This window comes from Mirounga leonina, unplaced genomic scaffold, assembly GCF_011800145.1.
Source record: "Mirounga leonina isolate KUSES-001 unplaced genomic scaffold, KU_Mleo_1.0 Mir_201, whole genome shotgun sequence".
Lineage (NCBI taxonomy): Eukaryota > Metazoa > Chordata > Mammalia > Carnivora > Phocidae > Mirounga > Mirounga leonina.
Genome location: NW_023270504.1, coordinates 31,333,223 through 31,347,036, shown reverse-complemented (window position 1 = coordinate 31,347,036; position 13,814 = coordinate 31,333,223). Strand labels below are relative to the sequence as shown.

Genomic DNA, 13,814 nt, shown 5'->3' with positions numbered 1-13,814 from the left:
ATTATCTATAGCTGAATGATCAGGAAGGAAAATGTCTGTGAGAAACTGATAGCTTCGCTCCAGACAAGCCCCTGAGGTTTGGCAGGGTCACAGGATCAAGACAGAGTAAGGAAGCCTTGTTCCTTTGTCCTTGGACCTCCCAGTCAAAGTTAGAGGGTGGGGGGTGGGGGACTATAATAGCCTCTGAAGCAGAACAGAGAAAAATTCATGGAACAAGCCAAAATCTAGGAAAACATTCTCCTCTTTTTGCCTCAAGACCAAAAAGAAACTTCTAGAAACAGGCAGAAAGGAGATAACTGAAAATCTCTCTGCTTAATATAGCCATGCACATGCCTAATTATTAAAAAGCTAAAGTGTGGAAATACAAGAGTCTGGGCCATTCAGAGGACAAATAAATATCGTTTACCAACCCCCAGAACTTACACGGCACTTCTTCAAGTCCCGTTGGTCCTCAGCTATTGACAGCTTTCTGCTGCCACTCAAGGGTTCTCAGAAGATTTAATGGTCATGGGCACAGTTCTGCTCTAGGTGGAGGGTAGACATCACTTAATACACTGCGGAGGAGGTGCATGATTTCATGATTGATTTTACCAGTCTGCATGATGACAGGTGTCCTATGTCAGTCCTATACCAGTCGATCATGAGGGAGGTCAGGCCAGAAAGACCCATTGCCCTACACAGGGAACTCCCATCTGAAACTCCTTTCCTTCCCAGCAGCACAGCGCCAGGTGCTCTTGTCACTGCTGCCATTGTCCTTGCAGGGTGCAAGCCTAGCCAGTCTTCTGACAGAGCTGACTAGAAAGAAGAAGGGACCCTGTAGGTGTGAGTGGTGAAGGGCCAGGGGCCACACTTAGGCAGGGCTCTAGGGGGAGTTGGCATGAGGCCAGCCTGTAGCCCATGCCACTGGCCAGCGGGATTTGGTGATGCAGAAGACAAGTCCAAAAGGAAAAAAGAAAGCAGCATGAAGGTTGAGTGAGTGTGTGTGTTGGGCGTGGGTGTGTGTTTGTGTATGTGTGTGTGGTCAATTAAGATTCTAAATTTCTATCCAGGGACCAAATATACAGCAAAAACCAGATATCAATCCAAAAGGGCTCCCCTCTCCACCATAACTAGTATCTTAGCAGCACAATGGTAGCTATCTTGGGAAACCAGACAAAGGACGACACCTAACCATAATTTCTAGAAGGGCTTCATGGCACTGAAAAGGAGCCAAAAAAATTTGGATGGGTTGGGCTTGGAGAAACAGGAAGAAACCCTTCTGCTTCTAGACTGTAAGTTAACCTGGGAGTATCCGGCACGTTTCTCCACTTTTTCATGGATCAGTCCTTGAAAGTGAGACTCGTCTTCACTGGGGAATTGACTTTCCCCGACTTTAATTTCTAGGTTGCTCACATAAGGGCTGAGAGCGCACTGGGACTGGAAGACATTCACTGGGTAAATCCTGGATGTTTGGGTCCTGTTTTCCCCAAATCACCTCCTTTTCAACCGTCATTGTTGAAATCTATTTGAAGGAAACAGGATGATGCTCTAGGCAGACGAAACTGCGCATAAGAGACGCTCCCACAGAGTCTCCGGTTCCACTATCACTGTGACCTCCTGACGTGTCCTGCCTGGTCCTGGTCCCCTCCATGGCTGCCACACACACTAGGGTAGGTCTGGAGGAAATCCTGCTCCCGAGTGAGGAAAAGATGAAGTAAGACAGAGCTGACTTTTGGATGGGCAAAGATTTTACCTGGTTGCTGTTCTCTGGGCCCTGCTGTCTGAATTTGGGTAGAGCAGTTGCCAGAGGGAGGATTCCCTGGCCTCCAGGCAGCCCGACTCTAGCTCCAGCCTCTCAGTCAGCGTACGCTTTCCTGAGGAGACCACTGAGGAAAGTTTGTGGAAGTGAACAGAAAAGCCAGCCACCTCTTCCGTAGGGGATGCTGATGCTTCTGGTGCAGGACTGCCCCTAGACAAAGTCCAAATCAGAGAACTGGAGCAGAATGGGTAGAGTGAACACAGGACTAAGACATGTCCTGGTCTCTCAAAGCAAGATGTAGTACAAGTATACTTATCAGATAGTTTTGGAAAAATGGAGGGAAACGGAAGCGAACACAAGATATGCAAAACAGTAAAGTCCAAACCTGTTGGTGGATCGCAGAATAATGATTTACACTGGTGATACCTTTGCTCATTGTACAAATTAAAAGAATATTCGTTCCCTTTCCCCCAACCACATATAGAAAAGCACTTCAGAGTTCAAGGGTAAAGCTTGTCACACTCCAAATACAAAATGATTTACTTACATGCAGCAAAATATACAAGAAGGGAATTCAAAAACAAACTTAATTCAATTCATTATATTCGCTTGGCACAATTGCAATTCAGTTTTAAAAAAATATTTGTAAAATACTGAAACTGACCTGAATTCAAGTATAACAGTTTCTTCAACAGAAACATTATCAATGCAATAAAACATTACACGGAATATATCGAAGCAAAACGCCTTCTTGAGTTTTTCCCTTAAATTTCTCTGCGTTTTTTTTTTAATACAGTTTTAATGCCAACACAACTCACAATTATATTTTTAAAATGAATATTATTGCATTGTTTTTGCATATCTTGTGGGACAGGAAATGCAAAGAGTTACTGATTCCCATTTCAGAAGCAGAGACAGTGGTTTGTTTTTGCTTTCAAATGGCCCCAGATTCAGATCTCCCCACAGTTAGACCAGAAAGGGGGAGCTACACACTCATTCACGCACGGGCGCACTGTGTGGGTGTACATACACATGGACGACAGATGCCCAGACAGCCCACCACACACACACACACACACACACACACAGAGAACACACACATACTCGCAGAGACTCGCTCATCCAATCTTCCTTTCTCTGGCACCCACAAATACACCTCGCATTAAAAAGAACCCAACTCAATCACCCATATGTGCAAGACCGTATCAAGTGCATTACCTTTAAATTATAAAACCAAACCAAAAAAATTTTTGTTACTACCTACGGAAATTATAACAAATTATTGCGCATACACAATGGCTGGTAAAACTTGCCTACGGCGGCTCTATTGAACCTACCATAGAAAAAGAAAACCACAACCGTTTAAATAATACAGTAAAACCAAACCCGATTTACATTTGCAAAAGTGAAAACAGTAAGGTGGGTGTACAAAGCTTTGTAAACACTTCTTCCTCCCCTCCCCCTGGGAAAACAAAATTAAAATAAAACAGAAACCAAAAAAAACCCCGAAAACTGCAACATGCTATCAAGAAAAATGTCAAACCCTAAAACAAAAGAGCGCTCAACAAGAAGCTCAGCACCACCTCGTCTTGTCAAGGGCCGGCTGCCCCTTCCCTGGCAGGCGGTGCCAGTGCCCCGTCGCCCCGATGCAGGCCCAGCCGCTGGGCTGGAGCTCGGTGGGCCCGTGCAGGGACGCTGGTCCTGATGCAGACGGGCGGGGCGCGGCGGGGAGCCTGGGCCTTGGGGGCCGCACACAGCCCTCGCCCTCCGCTCCCTTCTGCTCCCGAGCTCCTGCTGCCTCGGGCTGCACCACGTCCCTCTCTGGGACGGGGCTGGGTCCTCGCTGCAGTCACACCCCTGCTTCCTTCTGCAAATCCACAGGGCCCCGGCTCTATGGAGACAGTGAGGCTCATACAGAATATGTGCAAAATGATTTTTTTTTTTTTTACAAGCAAAGTTGAAAGACACCCGTTTGACATAGGGTCCTTTTGGTGAGGGCTACCGCAGGAAGCTGAGGTTCTCTTTCATGCCCGGAGGTGAGGGCAGGCATCTCTTCTCTTGCTCTCCCTCCCTGATTCTTCCACTCCTCCTCACCACTCTACCTCTGTGGACACAACACAAACTGGGGTTGCTGCCTTCCTTCCCCCCGGAAAACGGATTCTGCACACCACCCAACTCTGTGTCTTGTCCCAACGAAATGAATGAAGACGCTGTTCCGGTTAACTCCAGGTCACGAGAACAGTGAGGCACTTCTGAAACGAACCCATTAGGAACATTGAAACAAATAAAAAACCCAGCGTCTCCCCAGCCCTAGCGACTACAGGCTGCCGGTGTGGGCTCTGCTGTCCTGGCGCTCCTCCTCGCTCCTCCGACACGCCCGAGCCGTGGTGCAGCTCTCGCCCTCTTGGCCCCCCGCTCTGTCCTGCCCCGGGTCCCTGCAGTTAACAAAAGGTAGTAGGGTGCCGTTGGGGCTCTGCTGGGTGCCCCCACTGAGGATGTTGTCGGCGGCGTTCTCCATCTCCTCTATGGTCATGTCACAGGCATCAGCCAGCTCCTGGGTTGTGACCTCGATAAACTTGGGATCTTGAGCAAACTGCCCCAGTCCTTCTGAAATCAAGACCTGAAGTGGGGAGGGAGGGCCATGAAGAAGAACCAAAGAGGAACATTATTCCTGGAGGTCAACTCTTCCCTTTAGGGCTGGAGCAAGGGGCCTGGGCCTGGTGACTTCGGGAAGTGAGTGTGTGTGTGTGTGTGTGTGTGCGCGCGGGTGTGGAGGGAGGGGTGCTCCCAGGAAAGGAGCTGACCCGGAGCATTGCCCAAAGGCGTCAGGGATGTGTAGGCTGGAGGAGAGCTGTTTTGGCTAGGATACTCAGCAACTGTTGTCGAACACCTGAAGACTTGGCTCGCAGAGGGGCCGCGGCGTGCTGCTGTACCGCGGCTCAGGCAGAACCCAGCCTGCCCTGTCTTTTCTCCTCCCTGGCACCCCTAGATGCCCCCCTATTATTCTTGCCCAGAAACCTTCACTCTCTTTGGGGAAACTGTTAAACTTGTGCCCCTTGCCCACTGCTGGCTGGCTGCCTTCGTGGGGGTGAGGATCCTGGCGTAGGATGCGTGCAAAACGCCAGGTCTGCACCTGCCTCCGCCCCAGCTCCAAAGGGCCAGCAGGCGGTCCTAGGGCTGCTCCCTCCTTCCTAGCGGCTGCTTTAGCAACCGGCTTCGGGGAAACCAGCTGCTGAGCCAAGGACAGGGGATTAATAGTGAAGCCTGAATGCCTTTCTCCCAGGTCCGTTTGCCCTGCTCCCATCACTCTTTATTTCCTGTCCTGCTTAAGTTTTCTTCAGAGCTCCCACCCTGTGGGACATGCTACATCCATGCTTATTTACGGTCTGTCTCTCCTCACCACGTCATGGGCTCCTGAGAGCAGAAACTGTCTCTCGGCTGTATCCCCACACCTAGAACAGTGCCTGCACATGGTCGGCACTCAATTGGGATTTGTCAACTGAATGAGGGATAACCAAGGCCAAGTGAAGAACAGGGGTTTTGGAGCTAGGAGGGACCTTAGAAGTCATCTGGTTTAACTCTCCACCTCTTGCACGACAGCCTGATGACCGGATGGGTGTTGTCTCTGCTTGCATATGTCCAGCGATGGCGGGCTCACTCCTTTATAGGAAAGCCCTCCTCATTTTGGGAAAGCTCTGTTGGAAAGGTCTTCCTCATGTAACCTGAAATCTGCCTGCCTGTCAGTTTGATCTGTCGCTCCAGTCCTGCACTCGAGACCCCCTGCCCAGGACATGAGGGACCTTACAGTTGGAGATGCCCCTTGTGGCCTCCTAAGCCACCCCCTTTCTTGGTTTGCTTCCCTAACTCCCTTGACCAGTGCTCATATGAGATTGCTTCTAGGGACCTCACCAATCCCTTGCCGTGTCCCTTTGGGCTTGTTCCAGTTTGTCAAAGTCCCCTAAAATGTGGTGCCAGGGTCACACTAGATGCTCTGGCCAGGGCAGAGGATAGAGGACCTGGAAGCACTCTTGTTCTAGAATAGTGATTCTCAACCCTGGCTGTGCATTAGGATCATCGCAAGGCTTTAAAAAATACCCATTTTCTGTGTCCTAGGTTTCCAAAGCTCCCCAGGTTATTCTAATGCACCCCAGGCTCGAGTTCCACAGATCCTGACTTTCTATGTGTGCAAACACAGCCCAGGCTCACCCCTGCATCTGGCGTAGTCAGAGCTCCCCTCTGGCTGTACCGTGAGCCCCGGGCCCTGGGGGGCGTTCTCTGGCCTGCGGCAGGGATATGCCACTCAGTCCTTTCTCCCTCCGTGGCAGGCCCTGCCCAAGCAGAAGCCTCTAGCGTCTTGTGTGATCACAGTTCTCTGCACACCATGCCCTCCTCCCTGGGGGTGCGGGTCTTTCTGGCCAAGAGACTTGACATCCATTCTACTTGGGAAAGGACCAGGGACTCCCGTCTCAGTTCCTCATGCGAAGTCCCTGAGCTGCCCTCGGCCTTTCCCTCCCCAGCGTGCCGTGCAGCCCAGGGTCACTTACCGCTTCCACCAGACTGCTGGCACTGCCGTGGAACTGCCTGCCCCGGGCCCCAGCCTGGCTGGGCACAGTGAGGGACACCGGCCGGGCTCTCCGGATGGCGCTGCTGCCCCCAGCGCAGGGCGTGGGCTCCCCTGACCAGGAGCTGCAGTGGATGGACGGGAAGCTGCTGTTGAGTTTCTCACTGGACTCGGCGCCCTCCAGCCTCAGGGTGGGGATCGGCTGTGGGGGCCAGCCTCGGCTGCCCGGTGTGGCTGGGGGGGTGGCGCACGGCCTGGGGGACGTGCTGGGGGAATGGCTTCTCTGCAGGAGGGGGCTCAGGCCAGCCACTGCCAATGCCTGTGGACACACAAGGAGCTCGAGTTACTGGGAGAGACGGACCTCTGCGTTCTCAGCAGCTCCTGCTCCCAGCTAGTCCCACCCACCCGGGGCCCACGCCTGTCAGCCCTCTGGCTCCGACCTCATCGAGACCCTGGGTTAGCTTCTGCCACCCTAAGATAGATTTTGTGATCGTGCCAGTCTGAAGGGCTCGCTTTCTCCTCTAAGTTCAGAAAGCTGTGACGGAGTGGAATCAAGAGCATCCCCTTCTTATCACTGGCCCTATCGCCGGCAGCTGAGAATCCTCTGGCTTTTGGTTTTCTCATCAGTAGTCTAGAAAGAATGCTGCCCTCATCATCTGTAAAACCAGGACACTAATGCCCTCTATCTCCCTATCTTGTGGGGTTGACATGAGGTCCAAGTGAAATAAAGCCTGTGAAGAAGTATACTGTGCACCACAAAGATCTAGACAGAACCAGTACTTGGTTTTAATTTTTACAGTTAATCAGGCCATGAATCATGTCCTGCTGATCCTTAGCTCAGGTCTTCTCTGAACTGTTGTTCAAATCTTCTGTTTTTTGTTTTTTTAATTTAAATTTTTTTTTACGGTTGTTCAAATCTTACACTGTATTGTGATTAAACTCTTTACATGTTGTGTCTTCTGGCCCCCATTATGCTTGAGAATCCTGAGGCTGGGGCCTGACACTCGTGTCAGTACCACAAGGACCTGCTCTGAGCTGGTGTCCACGGAGAGTGGCACTGTGCAGTGGGAGAGTCCAGCCAGGAGGCAGAGGGAAGGGAACGCTGCAGCAGGGTTTGGGAGGGCAGTGGGAAGGCATGGAGGGGCAAGTGTAAATAAAGAATAGGTTCTTTCCCGTAGCATGGTAAGAACACATGGGTGAAATGGACTTCTAGAAATCTTTAAAAATAGCACACACAGTGTCCGCTTGCCCCCAGTCAGCCTGCTAGTCTCTTCTGCCCATAGCTCTGGACAGTCCCCAGCCTGGGGTCACTGGTTCCCTGGAGATCTGAGGGAAGTGTAAGGCTATGCTCAATACTCCAGAAAGCCCCATGGAAATCATCTGTATGCTGGCAATGCCACACAGGCTAAGCAAAACGGTGAGTACTGTGAGCTGAAATAATATCAACTTAGCTGAGCCACACTGGCCATCTTAAGCACATTATAAGCTTTGATTGGCAGATGAGTGCCCTTGGGTATTAAAAAAACCCCCATTTAATGCATAGGCTTGTGGTGAGGGAGTATATACTTAGAGAGGAAAAAAGTTTGGGAAATTTGGGCTCTAATTTGCCTAGAGGTAAGGGACTGGCCTTTGATTCTTTGAGGCTTCCATTAGTTCTAAGATACTGAGAACATGTTGGATACTGTGTCTTGGATTTCACTGGCTCAGCTGGAGTCAGCCATGCCAAGAGATATTTCAATTATCGAATCTTCTGAACCTGTTCTCCTTGGACATCAGTCTCTACTCCTGATCATGTTGCTGGCAGATTCTTTAATCATTTCTATATTTCGGGGGATGGGTTTGTGTGCAGCTAGATCTCCAGGTATCTTGCAACTCTAGGTATGATTACGCCTGCCTGAGTGCTCTGTGGTGTAAGCCGATGTCTGTGGAGGGAACATCTGTGCCATTGTAGGAAGAAGGTCAGGCAGAATACTGGAGCTGCCGATCCTTCTGAACCATGTGAGGAGCTCCTGTTCGCCAGTATTTCCTAGGTGTTCCTCCACCCCCCCCAGGGAAACGACAGACCTTGTTAAGGTTCTCACTTGCATGGACGAGCCCCCTCATGTGGGGCTGTTAGGGCCAGGGGCTAGAGCTATCAGTGGTCCAAGACAGGAGGACTGAGTAGGGTCTTGGGATTTGCCATAAGCACGGGGGTTGTGTAGCCTGCGGGGTGCTGGCCAGTGATGCCTCCTAAAGTCTGGGCTACCTGATGATGAACCAGATGCAAGGGCAGAACTGTCTTCTGAGAGACGTCTCCCCCTTGATTCTTCTGTCGCTTCAGACATTCCAGGTGGAAGGAGGCCCTTCGACCTGCAAAGCCAGCCAAAGAACTGTGATCAGCACAGGAAAAAGGGACCCAGGTCTGTGAGCCTCAGACCATGGAGGGTGCAAGGAGCCGTGTGAGTGGCCCCGGAGTCAACACCTCCCTACCGTTTGCCTCTCATAACACGTAGCATGTGGCCAAATCCCAGCCCTGCAAGCCCTGGCCTTGGAATCCCGTCTCATTGCTCCGGGAATCTGCCCAGCCCCTGCGTGGGGCTGTCTGAGCCAGTCACTCGAGTGCCTGACCCGCCACATCTGAAGAGAGAGAGAGGTGAGTATTTACCTAGTGAGGCAGAGCGGAGGAAACCCCTCTTTGGAGATTGCTGGACACCTCTCTTGTCCTCCTCAGGTGGTGTTAATTGCCGATTTTCATCGTCCTGATAGGAGAGCCTGGAACAGAGAACTCCTAGTGCTTATTCTGCGAGCTGGGAAGCGCCACCCCATACGGAGAGCTGCCACCCCCTGAAGGCAGTTTGCTTTTTTCCTTAGTAAAGGGAACCCCTGCTTTGTGCTTTGGTAAAGGTTCGGGGAGCGGGCGACAGGAGCTCGCCCCCCCCCCAGCCAGGCTCAGCCTGGTTCTCCCACATCACGGATGTTCCCGGCTCCTCACCCACAGCCTGTCTGCTCAGAAGCCTCGCATTTCTGATTTTCGGCAGTAGAAGCACTCTTGAGTCAAAGTTGGTGAGAAAGTTGGCAAAAAATGTTAGGCCCACAAGATTCTTTCCAGGAACAGCCTAGGCTCCTCTGTTTACATATGTGGATGCTAGTTACCCTGACCACTCCCGACTTCAGCCCAAACTTCTCCCCCTCTCCCTAATTTCTCCCTGGCCTGCCCACCCTTCATCATCAAGCCACATAAGCAGCTGCCTACGGACAAATCTCCAGTCAGCCAGTCAGTGAATAGCTGTAAGGGGCCTGGCTGCTAGGCCTTTTGGATGGGGACTCACAATGAGAAATAGACTGTACATTGTCCCATTTATATACACACCTAATCGAACTCAACTTCTTGAACCATATTTACCTTTTTTGCATGCATTGCCCTCTGGTGGTTTCTATTCTACTTCAGTCTTTTCTATGTCACTAAACAATGTCAGTTGCAATCCACTAAATTGATTTCACAATCCCCAGGGGGAGTAGCCTGCCAGCCAAGAAGACAGGTGCTTTCTAACCCCTTCACTTTACAGATGAGACCACTGACTCTGTCCCTGGTGTAACTCCACATGCTTTGAGGGCAGAGAATGTGTGGCCATCCCTGCTCCTAGCATACTGGCTTTGATCCTTGGTACATGTGCAGGAAAATTTCTGACCAAAAAACCTCCAAACCTTTCTTCTCATTTTCAACTTGGTAAGCTTTCCCTATTGTATTTTCTTCTTATCCAAATTGTACCCACTCTTGAAGACCCAGCTTCTATTTGATCTTGTGCCAGGAGCCTGTTATGGTCACCTTGACCTCAACCTCCTCTGAATGTCTGTCCCTTTCATTGCTTGTACTACTCTGTGAGTGAAAATCTCCATGTTATCTCCCTCTTCTGAGATCTTAACTGGTTTGAAAAATATCCTTGAGTGCCGAGGCCGGTTTATTCATGATCTAGCAGAGTGCCTGGATGCACCAAGCACCAGAGCCAAAATGGATTGAAGCATATGCTTTTCCTGATTTCTAGGGTATGTGGCCATGTAAAAATTTGCAGTCTCTAAAAATCAAAAGGCTGAGGAGCTGGTCCTTCCTTATTATAAAGTGCTTTTAGCAAAGCTTCTAAAACAATGCACCTTGAACTTTTTGAATGCAACCCACAGTCATAAATACATTTTATGAGACTCAGTACACAGATATATGTATTGGCAATTAAACAAATATTTCACTAAATAATACCTCTGTGACATTGGATACACTATTATCTATTGTCTTATTCTAACCTATGCTATTCTGTATTATGCTGTTCTTTCTTTTAAAGTGCTGATCATGGCCTGGCCTTCTGGCACCTGGGGGGTGTTTTCTGGGGGCAGATGCAGAATTGCCTCTCATATGTCTCGGTTGATTTCAGAATCCTCTGCTCTTCAGCCCCTGGAGGGAAACCATGCTTAGCCGGCGGAAGGAGCTGGCTGGGGCTGCTGAGCCTGCTGGGCCGGACAGTAAGGACCTCGTAAGAAGACGTACCAAGACTAAGAAACCAGCGGGGGCATCAGCTCAAGGGGATAACTCCAGCCCTCAAAAAGTTTCAGCCTCTAAAAATGGTAGGAAGAATCTAAGCAGTTACTGGCTGGTGATGTCAGAGCCAGAAAGCCAACTAGACAAAGGTGTAGAGGTGCAGTTCAGCCCTGGGGATTGTAAAGCACAGCCCAAGCAGACAGCATGCTGGGATGGCCTTCACAACTCCCAGCCCCAGAACTTCCCTGGGGCCCTGAAGCGGGAGAAAGGAGCCTTCTACCAGAGCAACTGTGAAGAACCAGGCATCGCAGGATCTGTGAAGCTTGTGAGGTAGGCGTCCCCAGACCACACACAGTTTGAGAAAAATAATCCCCATTATGACCCATCCAGCAAAGAAGACAACCCCAAATGGTCCAAGGTCGATGTACAGTTTGTTCAGATGAAGTGTTTCATGACCCTGGTGCCTGAGCTCAAAACCCATCTCCAAGCTCACAAAGCCACTGGAGGCCCCTTAAAAAATAGGGCTCTCTCCACTTGCCAGATACTCTCCATTCAGCCCCTGACCCAAGAGGAGTTTGATTTTATTTTGAGACTGCAGGAAAAGGAACCAAGTTAACTGGGACACTGTGGCTGGAATGGGCAAGACAAGACTCCAGAGAAGTCAAGCTTTTGTAAGACGAAAGAAGGTGTGAGGAGACTTGTTTGTTATGTTCATCTGGGGCTGTGTACGTAGGTGGTTTTCATGTACCTTTTTCAATAAGACATTAATATAAAAGAAAGTGATGATCATAATTAAGTAAATGTCACAACCTTCTAACGGGTCTAGACTTGTAGTTATATTAAAAAACCTCTTAAAAAATTCCAGCACTGACAAAAACCTCAGCCACTGTTTGCCAACAGTGCCCTCTGCTGGGTGGCTTTATTATAAGTAGTTTCATGAACATTTATTTGCCAATGTGTGTGTGTGTGTGTGTGTGTGCTGAGTCTCACTATAAAATATATTTATGACAGTTGGTTTCAGTAAAAAAAAGTTTATGAATGTTTTGAAGCCTTCCTGAAAGCACCGTATCACGAGGAAAGGCCAAGCTAACCAGGGACAGTGATGTGTATGTGTGTACGTGTGCGTATGTGTGTGTGGGTGTGGGCGGGGGCATACATCCATCTCCCGCATGAGGTGACAGATGCTTTGCAGGTGTTCTTCTGACATGGGACCCCCCTTCCCCAAGTCCTGCCCAGAGGAGGGATTCCAGGGAGCTGCCCTTCACCCCCAGACCCTGTCCTACATATGGCTGGCCCGGGGCCGAGGCAGCAGCACTCACATCTCTGTGGAGATCAGGCTGGGCTCGCTGCAGTACTCGGTGTCTTCGCTCATCCGCACGTCATAGGGCTCAGCCTGAGAGACCTCCTCCTGACACACCATGGCTATCTGGCTCTCCCGGGAGTGGCACCTGAAGGGTCCAAGAGGGAGAAGTGAAGTCAGAAACTGCTACCCCCACCGTTCCCTCACAGGTGAGGCGTCACACACACGCGCCCACGCAACCACACAGCGAACACGCACACACACGCACCCACACACCTGCCCACACATCCACACAGTGAACACGCGTCCACTCATCCACACAGTGAACAAGCGCACACACGCGCCCACACAGTGAACACGCGCCCACACGCACCCACACACCCACACAGCAAACATGCAGGCGCCCACACAGCGAGCACGCGCCCACACACCTGCCCACACACCCACTGTGAACACGCACACACACGCGCCCACACAGCAAACATGCGCCCACAGGCGCCCACTCACCCACACAGCGAACATGCACACACACACGCCCACACGCACCCACACACTCACACAGCGAACATGCGCCCACACACCCACACAGCGAACACACACACATATGCGCCCACACACCCGCCCACATATCCACACAGCGAACACGAGCACACACGTGCCCACTCACACAGCAAGCATGCACACACAGGCGCCCCCACAGCGAGCACACGCCCACATGCGCCCACACACCCAACCACACACAAAGCGAACATGCGCCCACACACCCACAGCGAACACACACACACACGCCCACACAGCAAACACGTGCCCACATGCGCCCTCACACCCACACAGCGAACACACGCACACACGTGCCCACACACCAGCTCACACACTCACACAAGGAACACACGCCCACACACCCACACAGTGAACACACGCACACACGTGCCCACACACCCATACACACACCCGCCCACACACTCACACAGTGAACACATGCACACACGCGCCCACACACCCGCCCATACACTCACACAACGAACACACGCCCACACACCCACAGTGAACACACGCACACACACGCCCACACTCCCGCCCACACACCCACACAGCGAACACACGCGCCCAAACACCCGCCCACACACCCACACAGCGAACACGTGCCCACACACTCAGCCAATGCGCGCACACACGCCCACACACTCATCCACATGCGCCCACACACCCACACAGCGAACACGTGCCCACCCATGCCCACACACGTAGCACACCCACACAGCAAACACATGCACACAGACGCCCACACTGCAAACACGCGCACACACACACAGTGAACACGCGCACACACTCACCCACACACTTGCCTACACACCCACCCAGCGAGCATGCGCACACACGTGCCCACTCAGCCACACAGTGAACACATGCACACACACACCCACAGTGAACACGTGCACACACACACCCACGCACCCGCACAGTGAACACGTGCCCACACACCCACACAGTGAACACATGCACACACATGCCCACACAACCACACAGCGAACACGCGTACACACACACACACAGCAAACATGCGCACACATGTACCCACACACCTGCGCAAACACACAGCAAACACATGCACACACACGCCCACACAGTGAACATGTGCCCACACTCACAGTGAACACGCACCCACGCACCTGCCCACACACCCACACAGCGAACACAAGCACACACG

At 51.4% G+C, this 13,814-nt stretch overlaps 1 protein-coding gene and 1 pseudogene across 3 annotated transcripts in view; one reads left to right on the top strand and one right to left on the bottom strand.

Moving 5' to 3' along the window:
- Positions 1 to 257: 257 nt before the first annotated feature.
- CACNA1C (calcium voltage-gated channel subunit alpha1 C) overlaps positions 258 to 13,814 on the bottom strand; it is a 645,253-nt gene continuing 631,696 nt past the window's right edge. For all 3 annotated transcript variants that reach the window (XM_035028541.1, XM_035028540.1, XM_035028539.1), the window contains 5 exons: positions 12,126 to 12,254; positions 8,944 to 9,050; positions 8,545 to 8,648; positions 6,283 to 6,618; positions 258 to 4,358 (listed from right to left, as the gene is read on the bottom strand). In XM_035028541.1, the coding sequence (XP_034884432.1) occupies positions 4,056 to 4,358; positions 6,283 to 6,618; positions 8,545 to 8,648; positions 8,944 to 9,050; positions 12,126 to 12,254 (979 nt within the window). In that variant the 3' untranslated portion in view covers positions 258 to 4,055. The remainder of the gene's footprint in view (positions 4,359 to 6,282; positions 6,619 to 8,544; positions 8,649 to 8,943; positions 9,051 to 12,125; positions 12,255 to 13,814) is intronic.
- On the top strand, positions 10,736 to 11,554 carry LOC118025408 (annotated as a pseudogene).